At 38.7% G+C, this 17061-nt stretch overlaps 1 protein-coding gene and 1 long non-coding RNA gene across 2 annotated transcripts; one reads left to right on the forward strand and one right to left on the reverse strand.

Annotated features, from left to right (window-relative positions):
* The first annotated feature begins 1322 nt into the window (after positions 1-1322).
* On the forward strand, positions 1323-13177 carry LOC103149887 (uncharacterized). The gene is made up of 3 exons (XR_477516.2): positions 1323-2077; positions 10707-10796; positions 13021-13177. It is a non-coding gene; the product is annotated as an uncharacterized LOC103149887 (long non-coding RNA).
* dpys (dihydropyrimidinase) lies at positions 3670-16795 on the reverse strand. The gene is made up of 9 exons (XM_007569166.2): positions 16442-16795; positions 14847-15005; positions 14558-14737; positions 13045-13234; positions 11754-11910; positions 10691-10832; positions 9229-9371; positions 4780-4987; positions 3670-4171 (listed from the first exon to the last, which is right to left on the reverse strand). Exons 1-9 carry the CDS (start codon positions 16691-16693, stop codon positions 4112-4114), a joined length of 1491 nt encoding a protein of 496 aa, XP_007569228.1. The 5' UTR covers positions 16694-16795; the 3' UTR covers positions 3670-4111.
* Positions 16796-17061: the final 266 nt, after the last annotated feature.

The raw sequence follows: 17061 nt of genomic DNA on the forward strand, positions 1-17061 counted from the left end.
TTTAAAAAAAGCATAAGACTGGAACTGGGTAAATATAATTAATTGTCTTGGGTAAATATTTGGGTCAAATACATCCTGACAGACATTCCAGTATAATCTGATTACTTGCATGAACGCCTACAGGTCACTGTGTCCAGCTCCCCAAGGAAAACGTCGTATCAGGCTGATTTAAGCAGTGTTTGGTAGAGACAATGGAAAGCAGCCAACATTCCAAGTTCCCTTACTGAGTTGAACCTGTAATGGACAGTTTCCCTAATATTTTGCACCAATAATAAACAAGAAAACTGTAAACTACTATGTGTTTGATTATTCTGAAACACTAAGCTGACAGATCTGATTGACTTGATTTACTGATGTGACGAAAATATGAACATAATAAATATAACATTCCATTAAACTGTGCTATTTTCACTGTGTCTGTTGCAATATGTCTACACATATCTCTCAAACCAATGACAAACCATGAGTCAGTTCAATTCATCTTCACTGAGTTCTCACTTTCATTGTGTAAGGAGACAGGTAACATTATTTTTAGAAAAATATCAGACCATATTCCACATATAAACAGATTTTTGTGTTTTGTTTTTTTCACACAGAGAAGGCTGCAAGGAACCTCATTTTCAGTGCGAAGCATTCAGATGTTATGTCTGTGCACGCTGCAGAGCGCAGAGCAGCTCCAGTTGCTTATGTAACCTATGACAGATATACCCTACATGTGCAGGAGGCAGAGTTATGTTCTCCCTTTTCCTGTGCTGTCATTTCCTGTAAAGATCTTCCAGGAGTTTCTTCGCCTCTCTTAGAGCTCACAGCCAGCTTCGACTCCGAGAGGTGATGGCCGAGTATTAAAAGGTCAAAAACTGTTGACTTACATGCTTTTCTTTGGCACTATTTTCTGGTAGAAAAAAGTATGGATGGTATGACATTTGTAGCACAACATTCCATAGGGGGATTAGTAAATGAACCATTGATTATTAATATACGTATAACTGAAAAAGTCTGCCTTTTCTGGCTTCAAAATTTGCTTCATCCTTTAAAAGAATTCAGCATCTGTAGATGATGATGATAAAGCCCAAAATAAATCTTGTTATTTTGTATTAGATTGCATAAAAAAATAAAAAATACAATCTATCAAGTGATCAAGATATCACTTTGATGTCTTGATCACTTTTTTTTTTTTAGTTTTAAGTTCATTTGTTGACTTATGTTTTTGTCTCTATTGTGTGTATTTAGTGTTTAGTTATCAGCATATCAATCATGCACAACTTCAACATCTGATGAAATTACGCTTTGCAAAGCCTAGATGAGTCGCTTCAAACTTGTAGATGAAATTTACATTTTCTTTTTTTAAAAATTCACTCAAAGTTAGCATGACAATCAATGGAAACCTAGTTAATGACTAAAATAATAATAAAAAATAGATGCGGTATACATAAACCTTAATTATTATAAAGGCTTTTAAAGTATGTAACTATTAAAGGCCCAGTATTATGCAGAATTTCCTTTCTGCACATTTCTGTTCTTCCAATGGGGTACTGCTAATAGAAGAAGTCCAAAAAAAAAGATTTAAAAAAAAGAGTGAGAACAATAAAACACCCAGTTGTTTTTTTGGGGGAATAAGTAAATGTTCTACAGGTGTATGCAAAACCACCTGTTTCAAAAACTTCTGAATTGTTCCACAATTTTTATTATTTAGCAACCCCCAGCCGAGCCCAGCCCCTAACCTGGCGACCCACCCAAGTGAAGCTCCACCCACTTCGTTACAAGACCACGCCCATGTTTGTTCTGCTGAATTACCGCTGCAATGGCTGCTGGGAAATGAAAGCTTTTTGCTCTTGTCCGCTATCAATCAATTCTGAGCACGTGTCCATTTTCTCACAGACATGGGGAACAGAGCTGCGTGGCTTCATTTTATTTTTGCTTGAAAAATCCCTGCGGTATTTGCCAAAGTTGTAGTCTGCGCAAACCAGTTTGTGAAGGAGTCCTTTGAAAATCACCAACACTGGAGGTTTTACCAAAAGACTTCTACCAAAGGAAGGTTCTGCTCCTACTGTTCCACAAATCTGTAGATGACGGCGATGTAAGTACATAATCTATTGATGTCTTTTGTGTTTTGTATTGTTGTCATTTAGCCCAAGCTAACACTGTGCTCAATGACGCCTCTACGTGTACTGTATCTCACATTACGTTACCCACAATATCTACGCACTTAGTGTCGGAATTGTAGTAAATTGAAAGCGATAATCTACAATGAGAAGATGCAGTGTTTGTGAAAACATGTTGGACACTCAGATTTTACTGATATTGTTATTTTATTATTTATTATTTATGCTTAATTATTGCGCTTCTTGTTCCTCTCCGGGTTTAAAGATGTATGTTTGCTCCACTGTTTATGTGTTTGGAGCCATTTTCTTGTGTCCGAGTTGCGAATGTAAATACTGAGTCAAGAGGGCGGGGCCAGCATCAGCTTATTTGCATAATCGTGACGTAGTTCTAAAACAGCGCGTTCCGAAAAGAGCTAAAAACACGCAGAACTTATGGGGTGAAATCTTAATATCTGAGAATAATTGACAGAATAATTTGTTTTACATTTTTATTTTTTATGTTTGTTTTATTCTATTTTGTTTTGTTTGTTTTCTTGATTGTCTTTTCAGTCTGTTCGAAATAAATAAATAAATAAATATTAAATGTATTGAAGATGTTTTGTATAGCCCACAAAACTATCCTAGAATGATAAAGGAAGCACAATAGTGGACCTTTATTAAAACCATATCTTTTAACAATTGCTGAAAAGTTACTTATAATAGTTTTATCTTAATTTTAAGTCTATGAAGATATTTGCAATAGAAACTAGAGTAAAAATACTTGGTAGATATTGTGTTTTTGCAGTGAGGCAATCGGCCAGGTCACGGCGAAATGTCCCACAGCTTCCAATGGCCAATCCACCCATGCCAGAGAAGATTGGTTTCATAGAACCTCTTTATGTAACTTAAAGAAAAATGAAAATGTTTTGACATATTTTCATCTGTTTGAATTAAATTAGCAAATCATGGTTGTGTGTTTATGCTGATTAAAGGAGCACAGCTGGTTACATCATCCGGAGTGTGGTGCTGATATCTCGTAGAAATGCGTTATGGTACAGTAAAAATTCATAAACCACCGCTTCCCTCATTGTACTGCCAGAGACAAGAGGAAGGAAGTAGCATTTGCTCAAGCATGAGTAGACCTTCTGTGAGTCACACGCCGCCACTGACCCGTGTAGCAACCTGATATGCTCACGCTGTGTCCTAACTGGCCCCGTGGCATAAAACCACGGCGGCACGCCAAGCCCAATGGGAAGCAGGCGCATGATGCTCGGTGACGGCTACAGACCTTTGTTTTTTTTTTTTTTTACTATCAAAATGAGAGAATGCATCTCCATACATGGGCATAGATGTAGCGCATTGGGCTGGCTCAGATCCTGCTTGATCAGCACGCGCAGCCCGTCTGGGTCAATCAAGTAAATCTGAACACTTTCATGCACGTCTGTGTGTTTTTCATGAATATTTCATCAAATGAAAAGATGCTTTCGGGTGAGAAAAATCAATCCCGTTGCCAATGGCAACAAGCACTGGGGAGAAATGGGGATTAAAGATTAAGGAAACTGGCATGAAAGAAGAAAAGAAGCAGATGCAAGTTCACATCTAGATGTAGTTTTATTGCACAACTACCACGATATGCAGGGTATGAATGGTACAATTATTTGTTTTCCGAGCCTTTTATAAACATGAAATCATGCTTTGAAATATTTTACGTGACTGCATAGCATAAACATGAAAGCTAAAAACATTTAGTGGGTTCTACTGACCAGCCCGTTGAGCAGATCCATCCTGAAAGCTTGACACAGCTGAAGAAATGTACCACAGCTTTATCTTCCAGCAGAAAGCTGAACGAGATGTTGAGTAGTGTTAACATAAAGGCAAATCCTCCACTATTACTACAATAGATTCACTTTAAACGTCTAAAACTGTCATATCTATAAGAAATGTCTCTTGTTTACTGCTTTGATAGCATCTTGGTCATACTGCAGGGACACAGTTGGACATCCAGAGAGACTTTCATGTTCTCGGTCAGTTCAAACAGAGATGACTTTGCCTTCATAGGGCTTTCTGATCACAGCTGCAGGTCTGCCCACCTGCAGGCGACACACAAAGCCAAAAGAAAGGTTAAGTCTCTGTTGTGAAGCTCAGTGAGTCCGCCAGTAGCTGTGTTTCTATTGACCATAAAATAACACAGTTTGACATTTCAGAAATAAATTAGCTTAATAGAAATGTAGCAATTTTGAAGAACTCTAGTTTTTTGATAAAATGCTTTGGCGCTAGGAGGAAGTGAGGTCTGTTTGGTCGCCACTTGCACAAAATGCAAAGGCAACACTTTTTTTTCGCATCACACGAGTCATGTGGTCAACAACTGGACTGGATGACGACAATCAGTAGCTGGAGGATGATTATCACACTAGCAAACTTATTCACGTGTGAATTTTAAATGTGTTTCTTATTTAACGGAAACTCTGGAATTGGAAAATTGTGTTTTTTCGACATTAGCTGAATATTGTTTTTTTTTTTTTTCTGTTTCTTTTTTAAAGGAAATGCAGCTAGTGACAGCTAAATATGATTATGTGGGTATAAACTGGTGCAGAGAAGTTTTAGATTACCCAAAGACTTTCAAATCAAACTTGGATGTTGAGGTATATATTTAACCGTACACTGTGCTGCCTTGATGTCGATGCGTACATTGACTCACCTGGTCTCTTTGCCTGATTCTTTTGTAAACGAACTCGGAGAACGGTCCTCGGTGAACGAACTTGCCCTGACCCGGTGAGACGTGGAATTGCCTGTCCTCATAAACCACTTTCCCTCTAGAGATGGTGACTATGGGGATGCCGTGGCACTCCATGCCCTCAAAGATGTTGTAGTCCACAGCTTGGTGGTGGGTCTTGGCTGATATCCTCCTGCGGAGTCCCAAACATCAGAACTTTTCAGTAATTGGCCGCAGCTGACAGAGGAAAGATCTTCAGTGAGACTGACTGAGTCAGACAGCAATCACTAAGGTTTAACTTTCATGACATTTTTTTTTCTCTTACATACAGCATAACCAAAGCCTCTTTCTGTCAGTAAAAAGCATTTCAACATGTATTTGTTTCTTATTACATAACTGTCCCATCAGTTCAAAGCCTACTGGAGTATTTCCACATCATAATGCTAAAATGTGAATCTGGATATTGTGGATATTGAGTGTGGTATGAGTTGCATAAAAATATGGAATGAGTATTTTTCATTTTTCACCAAAACAAATTTAAAAATGATCTATTACATAAAGTTAAAAAAATAATTTATGCAAAATCAGAACTCATGAACTTCTTTACAATAGAAGTGGATTTATTTTCCACAACTACTGCATTTCTTTCTTAGTAACATCATCATATAGGTGATCCCATAGGTGTGTAATACAATTTTGACTTATCTTCTTTCAACCCACATCTTTTTATTGATAAATTACATTTTGAGGTTTTTACAGAAGATCCCACAGATTTTCTGTCAGATTTAGTTCTGGACCATTAAAAACATACAATATCTCCACATAAACTAATTATGTTTGTTAATTTGATTGTATGTCTGGGCTGAAAAATATTCCGTCTTTATTTTCAGGATTCTAGCACCACAATGTTTTCTTCAGATCCGCTTTGACACAGTCCACTACAGGACTTCCTTCCTACGTTTAAACCCAAAAATATTCAGACCCTGGGTAGATTTGTACATTTCCATGTACATTATATTCAACAATAAATGGAAAAATCTTTAGTGGAATTATTTCAATCAAATCATTTCATCTTTTGGCATGTTTGCTGTGGTATGTTTATGATGACGGTGTCGTTGCCATCACCCTAATTTTGTATTTCCCATAATTTTTCTTCAGAAATAAGAAGTGGACTCTGACTGGGCTACTTGGAAAGGTTAATATTATTTACAGTTAGAAGAAATGTGTTGATAAAAATAAAAGATTAGATTACACATAAATCTGTGCGGGGTATGATTCATTTTGGACTAAATTGTATCTTTTTAAAGAATCTTAGATAATGACTTAATAGATCTTCTAACTTCCCTTTTAAAATAACCGTCACTGAAATTATTTAAATTGAATGTAGGTTGTTTTTTTTCCCCCCAGAAGCTGCAGTAGTAAAACCTGGCGGATGTGAGCCACCAGCCTTACAATTTAAATGTTCTGGGTGAAGATTTACATTCTGGATTAGACGTGGATGCTATTTAGACAGGAAGTGTCAAACACTGTAACAGTCTAAGCAAAGCCGCCCGACGGTTGCAGCACACTGATGGCAGCGCCTTGCCAAGCTTTTAACACAGCCTGAGGAAAACACAAGCAACACATCCATCATCTCCTGTAGCCTCCTAACAGCCAGAGGATTATCTAGAAGTGTGATTCAGTTTGAAATCCAAACACGCCTTCACCACAGACCACACTACCGCATCGATACTATAATCCGGTATTGCTCAAGAAAGTAATTTTTCTCTTCTTTTTTTTTTTAAATTCAGTTACAGTAATTTGCAAAAATATTCATGAACTCCACATTATAAGTTAGTTTTGTCTTCATTTGTTGAAAAGATTGTATGCATTTTGATTAATGGATCCAGTTGGCTCTGGAGTTGTAGCTTAACGTATTTTGAAGCCCATTAGTTTGGCTTCCGGATGCTGGAGAATATCTCTCGGTAATAAATGCACTTCGCTGTACGCAGACTGATGCTGCCCTACAAATAAATCACGTCCAGCTGAAAGACCAGATCGGTATGGTAGAGTAACACGAGTCGGACACAGTCTCTTCTTTAAATATGTTGTTTCCCTCCACCCACCCTCCGCCTTTCACACGCCTCCAAAGTTCTCATTGACACCCAGAGCCGTGCATCACGGCCACCGTTGTGTGCACTGACAAAAACAAGATGTGTCCTCATTACTCAAGCAGCTCAATTATGAGAAACGAGGCGACTCGAGTGAGCGTCAGTTACGCAACCGTTTGCGGCGCCCGGTCCCACCGGATGATGTTGAGGCGACGCTTGTGCCGGGGGCAATTAATTACGGCATTTCACAGATGACTTCACGGCCACGGCGGTTGAACACGAGGCGAGCGCGTGGTTGGAACGCGTTATGACATCGCCACACAAGCTACGACTGAAAGGAGAGAGTGGAACCGAGAGAAGACAAACAGTTTAGCTCTTTGGTAAGACTACCGGGGATCCTTTAAGGGTCACACCAGTTTCCAAATGTAACAATGTATTCATTTACAGCACATCAGAGGGGTGATGCCTTTTGCTCCAGTTTACGTACAGTAAGCTATTGCACTGTAAACACAAAATCTTACCAAGCAATTTTGGTCTAGTTTCTGGTGAAAATATTAGTTTTATCGTATTTCAAGAGTACTAACTTACAAGTAACTTTTCAGCAAGATATAGGAGCTTGTTTTAATAATGGTCCCTTAATATTCCTGGAAAAGTACTGGTTCTGAGAGAAATAATCCATCAGTGGAACAAGACATTTAAACTTGTATAATGTAGAGAAAATGTCTTGCTCCTTATGCAGATTATTTTGCTTATAACTAGTACATTTTCATCAATATTAAAGGGGAGGTACTATTTGAAATGTTTTGAATTTTACATAATGTTATGTAAAATAACATTATGTAAAACATACCTGGAGTGATGCCTTGATCCTTTCATGTGTATTTAGAAATCCATTAATCTCCCATGGCAACCATTCAGCTGGTCAAAACAACAGGGTGGATCTAGCTCCGCCTTCTTGGCGAAGCTCCTCCTCTGAACTGTAGTTTCCAAGCTTACGAGCTTTCACTTCAGAGAGCACTCCTCCCACCTACTGCCCCACTCAGCTCCTTCAGACTAGTCAGCAGCAATTAGCAAACACCTGATGGAACTGTGCATCTGCTGAGCTCATTATAGGAGCTACTTCTCAGTGCAACACTAATAAAAAGTTGTTGAAAGGTTAGTAGAGGAGCCATGTCGAGATAATTTTCTGATGGCAGAGTTTCAAAAGGAGCAGGAGATTTTAAAGAGACAGAGGCACAATTTCAAGGCAATACAAAGAAAAATTTCTTTTAAGTTATACAGTGTATTTTTATAATACTGAAGGTAACAGTTGTGCTATAAAATGCCCTGAAAGTGTATAACACTGCTACCCCTTTAAGGAATTATTGACTTAAAAAGAGCTCCCATTTCTTGCTGTAAGTTAGTTTTGTCTTACTTCAAATCAACTATGATCTCTTCACTAGAAACTAAACCAAAACTACTTGGTAAGAGCTTGTGTTTTTGCAGTGTAGAGATATCCCCAGAGGGCTCAATTAAGATCCAACAACAAACAGAGCAAAGCACAGCCTCTCATTATATAAGTCTGACACTACATATGCCACTGGAATGCTTGATGGTCCTCTGTGTTTGGATATTTTGCAATTGCTCCACAAAACAGTTACTGTTTGTTTAAAATCTGGAATCAGGGTGCAATAATGGAATCATTTCATTTTTTTTCTTTCTTTTCTTAAATGCAGCATTGTTACATTCTAAACTGGTTGCTGAAAAATAATCTGAAAACTGCTTTCTATGCTGTATGACTGTTGGAGCTCCCACATGAAATATTTGTCACTTTTAGATGCTCACAGTTCCCCCCAGGGCATCATCCCACTGATAAACTGCATATCTGGCTTATGTAACAGTATTAAAAATGCTTCTGTTGAAAACATAATTTCCTAAAAAAGAAAAAAATAGATAAAAAAAAAACCACTGCATCCTCCCTAAAAATGAACCATTCCAACATTCAGTCGGATTCAGATGTAAATTGTGTTCTGCATTCATTTGCAGCTGCAGATAAACGATGACATCCAGACTTCTGGATGATGCACATGCGTAATCAGCTTAGCATGTGTTAAGGTGGCACAACACGAAAGATAGAGTGCTTCTTTTTTTAGTTGCCCCCTATCTATAAAGTGCATGCTTTCGAGTGTTACAATCCTGAACTGTTATCTTATTTATTCCGACACGTTGAAGTCACGCTTTTAAATCTCCCCGGTGTTCCAGCAGCACTGTGTGCACTTCACCGCTGACAGAAGTGTTGGAATATTTCAACTGTAACGTATGAGAACCTTGAGTTTTGAAGGTTTCCTGAGCGTGGGGTCCTCACCTCGTCAGGTTGGGGTCCCACACCACCACATCGGCGTCTGAGTTTTTGGCGATGCGGCCTTTCTGCGGGTAAAAGTTGAAGATTTTTGCTGCGTTGCTGCTCGTGACGGCCACGAATCGATTCTCGTCCATTTTGCCGCTGTGCTAAAGGCGTGGAAGGACAGGGGGAAGAACGTGAGGGGCCCACGGCGAATGACAACAATATATGGAATTAGCACACAATAGGTCAGCACTTAACTTTGCAAGCGGCAGCCCTCTCGTGCCAAAATATCATCTATAATTTGTGATTTGTAAGCACTGTTGCTTGTAGTAAATCTTTCTAGCCTGGCTGAAAACACTCCCCACAGCAACAGCAGGAGAACGCAGCGTCAGCAACTCTGCAGCAAATCTGCTGCTTTGTGACTATTACATTTTCTGATTGCGATGCAGAAAAAAAACAGAAATGTGCTTTTAACATTACTGTATGCAAAGAATACACACACACACATGCACGCAAGTTTGCATTTCTACCGCTATTAGGACTTTGCATTGACTTCCATTTATTTTACGAACTGCATTTATGCCTAATGGACATTTTTCCTAGTCATTTCTAGCCAATCCTAACCCTAACCTTACCCAAAACTTAATTCACACTGTACCTCTAAATTTAACAAGCAGAAGACAGTAGAACTGCAAAACTAGTGAGGACCCTGAAAATGTCCTCACTTCCACAAATGACCTCAATTTGTCGGTGAAAATGGGAAAAGTGGTTCCCGATATGCAGTATATGCAAGTACACCCACACACACACCCACACGCACACACGCACACACACAGAGTATCTATCTTCGCAGGGACTTTATATTTGCTTCCATTCATCATTTATCAATTTCTATGGATTAATGCCAACCCTAAACCTAACCTGAACTCAATTTACATTAGCCCAAAAACATCACCCCACACATAATATGTTTGGTAGAATGTTCCTTACAGTGTATCAAATACAAAGCCACACACAGAGATAGGTGGCTGTGGTTGTGACTATGTACATTTTGAGATTAGAGTTCCTTTTTTTCCCCGTCACTTCACCATGGTGGAGTTGCATTTTAAATACATAGTTACATACATATATTACATACATAGCTCTTATTCTGACACACAATTGAACAATGGAGAGTAACACAGACTGTCATTCTGCACTGGATGCTCCTAAACAAGGACAGCGTTCTTGAAAGCATATACATGCCACTTGAATTTTTTTCACATTTTTCCCTTTACAACCATTTTCCCATTACAACCAAACAACCAATTTTAAATTTATTTAAATTTTTAAAGAGGTGTCATGTGATACAACACAATGTAGTGCATAGTGTAGAAATGGAAGCAGTTTGGTTCAGGTTAGACGGTAAGCTTAAATCTGTTTATTGTTTTGTCTCTGAGCTGTTTAGTGTCTCACACAGAGCAGATGTTTGATGCAGACCTACCACTCCTCTCTCCCAGATGACAGACATCCTGTCCTCCACTCCATTCACTCCGTTCGGGATCTTGGTGAAGTCGTCTTTGCCCAGGGCCTTCTGGCACACAGAAAAGGTGCAGTTGTCCGTTCCCGTCACACTCAAATCATCACTAAACACAAAATTATAAAATAAAAACTTTCATATTTTAAATCTCCTAAATTCTCAACCTAGATGTATGACTGTTAAATTAAATAGTAAAAAACTGAGATATTGTGAAAGAATTCCATACCTTTAGAAAGTGAAACTCTCAATTTATATAGATTGATTACATATGGCGATATATTTCAAGTTTTTATTTCTCATCATTCTGATCATTACAGTTTGCAGGGAATGATCACCTGAAATTCTCTCTCAAAATTTTGATATTGTGAAAAAAGTTAAATATAAATCTTGGTATCGCACCTTAATCAGCTAGTGCACCTTCAATGCACTGAGAAAAAAAAACTGGCAATCCAACTACAAAAATTTGTAAATTTGTTCCAAGCAACCAAATCAAGTTCATCCAAGTAAATATATTATGTTTAATAAATTGTAATGTTAAACAAATGTAAAGAAAGTATATTTGTCAGACTTGATTTGTTATATATAATCAAATTAACTCAACTTTTTTTTAAGTTGGAGCTCCATTATCTTGTTTCAGTCTGGGTCAGTTGGCTACAGTCTTCAGTACTCCAAGAGCCACTAAGCACAGATGAATTCTATATTTGGGCTACAAGTGTCTTACCTGGGTTAAGGAGAAAAAAAATGGAGCTATTGGTCACTGGTCCAATGTGAGCTTTTTACATGAAAGTGAAATTTGCATTTCATTTGGAAATCTAGTTCCTGGACTTCCATTACCTCTCAGCAGAACAAGCTAATCGCCTCCGTGCCACGCCACAATAATGCAGCAATTATGTAATACATAAGTTTCATTTCCTGAAATGAGTGTCAAGAAATATCAAACTTTTTCACAATATTGTAATTTCTTTAAGATGCACCTATATGCTACATGCAAAATTTCTTGGTACATTTTGTGTTTATGTCCACCTACTTGGCCAAGAGGTCCATGAGGTACGCCGGGGTGCTGGGATCAGGTCTAAGAGGAGGACCCATGACAAAACCAGCAGCATGGGCCCAGTCTTTGTGCCAGTAGTGGGTCCCATCAGTGCCTAAACCAGCTGCAATTGGCTCCCCGAACACCACACGGCCTATAAAACGGTCAACAAATAAAAAAAAAAGACACATTTCAATTACAACAAGGCATAATTTATTCGCATTTTCTATTTGAGCTCTTTGTCATCATCAGATCTGTGGATCGGATTATGATTATGATCAGATCTCCACCCCAGCTAGAGCTGTGAGTCAGTTTGTTCATATCATATCGTACACAGATTAGCATTTTGTCCACACTCCATGTCAGTAGATAACAGAAATGCTCCTTTGGTGGTTTAAAACCGAAAAAAAAAATTTGGTTTAAGGGTGAATTTTTTTTTCCAAGTTTATTATTTTAAAACAGGACATTACATGTTAATTAACATTCACATGAAAATACATGAGATCATAGCCAACTGGCTAATTTCCATCATTGGTCCCATTGGCAGGTTTTTGTATATTATGTTAAATTAGAAAAAGCAGGCTTAGACTATTACACAAATAAAAATAAAAACTCTTTAAAAAGTAGAAAAGGGGGTAAGTGTAAGGTATAATGGTTCAATAATTTTCACTTTAGGCTGATAAGTTGAATAGTGTTAGTATAAAGGCACTAAAAATTGTTGTACAGTGACTAAAAATATTTGAAAAAATAAAAGTTTTCATGACTAGACAAATTGGTGTCCTAGACCACCGTAACAAACAAACCTTCATAATGTTAACTAAAATAGCGAGGGAGAGAGAAGTAGTTCAGTTATGCTAGCTTGACTTTGACAACCTTAATATGTAGATGTGCTGCAGAATTTGTTTCGGTTCAGCTAAAAAAAAACAAAGAAATTAAGGTGACCCACATACCAACTCTCTGAGAGATCATCAGTAGAGCAGGCGTTTAAATTAGCTAATTAACCACCGCTGTGATCAGAAGATCACTTACTAATAACAAAATAAACATGAAGCCTGAAAACATGATGATGTAAAGGAGTGAATGTTCTCTTCTAAGTGTGAAATGTTTGCATGTTTTTTAGAGATGAATTTTGATGCTGCTATGGTAGCAAGTTTGTGTGTAGCGTAGCCGACACAGAAAGCATTGTTGTGCGCATCTGCAAAATTTCTGAATGCAAAGAATAACATGCAACATACCTATGGTTTGCGGCCCCTGCCTGGTCTAGACACGCCCCTGGCCCCCCACTCACCGTCCCTGCGTGCATCAGCCACCACCTTGGCAGCAGATTTGCTCATGACATGGACCACGTAGAGGGGGCAGTTGACAACGTGGGCAATGGTGATCGCTCGCTGCGTGGCCTCGGCCTCCACCTCCTCTGGCCGGCAGAGTTCATGACCTTCAGGCCCCCTGATTCCCATGGACAGCATCTTTTTGGCCCCCTGGGGGGTCCCAGCATAGAACGGACACAACAAAGGCAGGATGAAGTGCAAAAGAAAAGCAGGGCCTTCTAAAAGTGTTTATACCCCAGGAGCTTTGGCTCATACTATGTCCAACCACAAACCTTTATGTTCTTAGTTAGGATTTTATGTGGCAGATCAACACAATGTAGAGAATAATTGTAAAGTGGAAGAAAATGTTACATAATTTTTTTTTTTTTTGTCTTCGGCCCCAGTTACTCTGGTATCCCTAATACACAAACCCAATGCAACCAAAAGTCACTAAATTAGTGATTGGACCCAGGTTAAGTGTAATTTGAAGTCTTAATAAAACTGTAACCATTTTCCTTCTGATTCACAACAAATTTGTGTTTTTTTCTGTCAGATTAAATTCTAATAAAACACATTGAAGTCTGTTGTTTGTGGAGAAATCAAAGTAACTGGCACTTTAATTTTTTTTCATTACAAAAAGTATAGCATGAATAAGGGTGTACAGAAAATGGATGGATGGAATAAGAATTTTGGATTTAAAATTCAAATTCCTAAAGACTATTAATTATAAAAGCTCATCAAAATTCTGCTCAGCAGCAACAAATATTTCCTCTTCACTGTTAAACAGGCAGCTTCTCTAGCATTTGCTTCCTCCTAGTGGTGATTTGATTAAAAAACAGGATCCAAACGACCCTGTTCAGATCTATTTAACAAGATGCAGGTTCTGATGCAAATTAGTTTTCTCTCAAAGTGATGAAGTTGGAATAAAGTCAGTTGAAATGTCTTTTAATGACCGAAAGAAAAAATGACTTGGAGAATTTTTATTTAGCTGTTTTTCTGGGTGCTTTTATTGTTTGTGTATCCTTTCATGCAGAAGATTCAATGCAATGCAGAAATCAGACTTTTGTGAATTTAGCTAAATTTTCCACTGTAGTTTCTACCCTTGTTTTCTCTACAGTTGAAACCATTAAGGTCAAACATTAACTCACAGCTACATCTGGCCTTGCATGTATGACATTGGACATATTAGGACCATTGTAGATGGAGGAAAAAAAAGAGGAGTAAATGCAGAAATATTTAGATTAATCTCAGAAAGGTCCTAAAAATATACAAAGAAATTTTTGAGCTTGAAAAGTTAAAAACTGGTCAAACTTTTGACTTTTCTAACTTGGGAATTTCTTTTTCTTTCTTTTGTTTTTAAGAGTGAAAACACTGTTTTTATTTTACGAGAAACTGCCTTTAAAAATTGGACAAAAATCCCCTATAAAAATAATTGGAACAGGAAAATACTAGAACTTCTTGGAACAAATGGCAATTTTTAAGAATGATACAAACCTCTGCGATCAAATCCCCATTTTCAGCATGCACTTGAGCTATAGCTCCAATCTCTTTACATTGGGCGAAGGCGGCGTATAGCTCAGAGTCCTGAAGCATAAACACATCCTTATAGGCCATGAACATCTTGAAGGAGTTCACTCCTTTTTCTTTGGCCAGAGTTTCCATCTCTTTCTTGACCTGCATTTTATTTAAAAGAAATACAACAGCTCAGAGCAAACAGCAGGACATTTGGAATTTTGCCTCTTTTGACAAAAAGTAATGCATCAGCAGGAGTCTGTGCCTTCACCTCATCACTCCACCACGTGACGGCGACATGCAGAGAGTAGTCACAGCAAACTTTGGCATCGGCTGTCCTACGCCAAGCGTCATAGGCCTCCAGGAGAGACTTCCCCTTTTGGGGGATGACGAAGTCCAAGATCATTGTGGTTCCTCCAGCCAGAGCGGCCTGAGGAGAGGCAAAAGTTACCACAGAGGAGGAAGTTGGTGAACAAGAATAGCTATACTCAAGAGATGCATCGGTCACAAATATCTGATCCCTTCACTTTGTTCTGCCGGGCATCCGATACTGGAAAAGAAACAATCTGACCCTTTGTATGTCACATCACATTCCTTAGAGCGCGGTCCACTCCACCATGAGAGACCTTAAAGCAACCTATGTGCGTGTTGACGCCTGTAAAGCTCGTCAACAGACAGTTGGTAGCCTATTGTCGCTTTTATTTAGTTGATTTCACTGTAAAAATACTCGCATAGTGTTTGCGTGGTCAGCTGCACAGACGAGGATGGAAACCAAACTTATTCCAACGTAAACATTTCTTTGAGGAAAAAAGAGGATAGCAGCCATTAATCAGAAAGACTGACAGACATTAGACTCTTTGGTGATTTGAAGTAAACCGTTTTTACAGGTTAAGAAGGTTAACGTTCATATATTTCATAAGTGAGCTTGGTAAGATCCAATCAAATGTTGCATTATAGAAAAGGTACACATCTAATCATTAGTATCCATGGAGAAAATGCTCCAACATCATGTAGCCTTCCATGTACAAACAAAACTGGTTAACATCAAGACTTTTGTATGCTTTTAAGTCTGCTCCAGTGTAAGAGAAAACCCTGTTTATTATTTAGTGGTATAAATCATGTAGCACAAACTCAGGGAGTTTGTTGATTTGATCAAATCAACAAACGCATCAGGAAAGCGAAGGTATGGGTCTGTTTCTAAGCTAGCTACTTCCAACTTTTGTAAATTGTAACAAAAATTGTGTTTAAACCGTCATATTGTGACAGTATAATATGAGACATAATTTGTGAAAAGATCGAGCTCCTCCACTTCCTCCCAGCACTACTATTACCGTCTGAAGAAAAGCAGCGGTCCAGGTCTTGGTGACATCATGTGCATGCTGCTAAATATGCTAATGGGAAACAAACAGCTCACCCTTCCAGGAAAACTGTTTATCCTCTGTTGTTGGTAGCCATGCTAGCTAGCCTTAGCATTTATAGCAGACCCTACACTGGTAAATTAGTTGTTGCATAGCACAGATGAAGGGGGAAAGGGTAAGCAGCATATACACGAGAGGATTGACAAGCACTAACACCCTCCTCCTGGCTCTGATTGGTTGTTCCTGACAGAGCTGTGTATTGGTGCAGCAAGACCATAAAGGGGAAGGCAAGGAAGCTTTATTTATTTATTTATTTTTATTCTGATTACTTGTTTCATATTATAATATCACAACATAGTGATAGTTTGAACAAATATATTTAAAAAAAACTAATTATAAAAGATTTTTTTAATAAAATTTACATATTGTAGTTATAAGGAGGAACTGAGTTTTTTGCATGCCCAACTTTATTTCTCTGGCTGTGTGTAATAATGAGCCAATACTGCACCTTGGTCCCAATGTGGAAATCGTCCACAGCCTTGGTCCCCATGAACGCCAGCTCCATGTGTGTGTGCGTGTCTATCCCGCCCGGGATCACCAGCTTGTCTGTGGCGTTAATCACCCGCACTCCGGCTGGGATCTGCAGGTTCGGCCCAACTTCCACTATTTTCCCATTTTCGATGTAAACGTCGCTGATGACGGAACAGTCCTCGTTTACAACTTTCCCCCCTTTGATCAGGATCCTGCTGGGTTCTGCCATTCCTGCTGCGGGCGGCTAGCTGCTGCTGCTGCTGCTGCTGCTGCTGCTGCTGCTGCTGCTGCTGCTGCTCAGCGTTTGTAATGAGCAGCCGGGACAGGGTTTGTGCAAACTGAACTCTGCTCTGTTCCGGTTGTGTGCATAAAGGTGAAAGTTCACCTGTCGGCTCCACACTCTGCAGGAGACGTGTTCAGAGGTGCTCGCAAAGGGAGGCGTGTTAAACATTGGAACTACAGTTTTATCTAATGCAACAAAAGTGATATATTTTCTTTAACTTCCATAAGTCCATACATCTTTCCATAAGTCAATGTATTTTAATCAGTTATGCATGATGCACATCTATATATTCATTGACCTAATGCAGTTAATCT

This window comes from Poecilia formosa, unplaced genomic scaffold (assembly GCF_000485575.1).
Source record: "Poecilia formosa unplaced genomic scaffold, Poecilia_formosa-5.1.2 Scaffold0, whole genome shotgun sequence".
Lineage (NCBI taxonomy): Eukaryota > Metazoa > Chordata > Actinopteri > Cyprinodontiformes > Poeciliidae > Poecilia > Poecilia formosa.

Excerpts from the sequence above, each read along its gene's own strand:
- dpys (XM_007569166.2), bottom strand. The coding sequence starts at position 16,693 with ATGGCAGAACCCAGCAGGATCCTGATCAAAGGGGGGAAAGTTGTAAAC. Across the intron at positions 11,911-13,044 it reads GGCTGATGCACGCAGGGACG|GCCGTGTGGTGTTCGGGGAG; the intron begins GTGAGTGGGGGG and ends ACCGTTTTATAG. Across the intron at positions 10,833-11,753 it reads CTCATGGACCTCTTGGCCAA|TGATGATTTGAGTGTGACGG; the intron begins GTAGGTGGACAT and ends TTTTGTGTTTAG.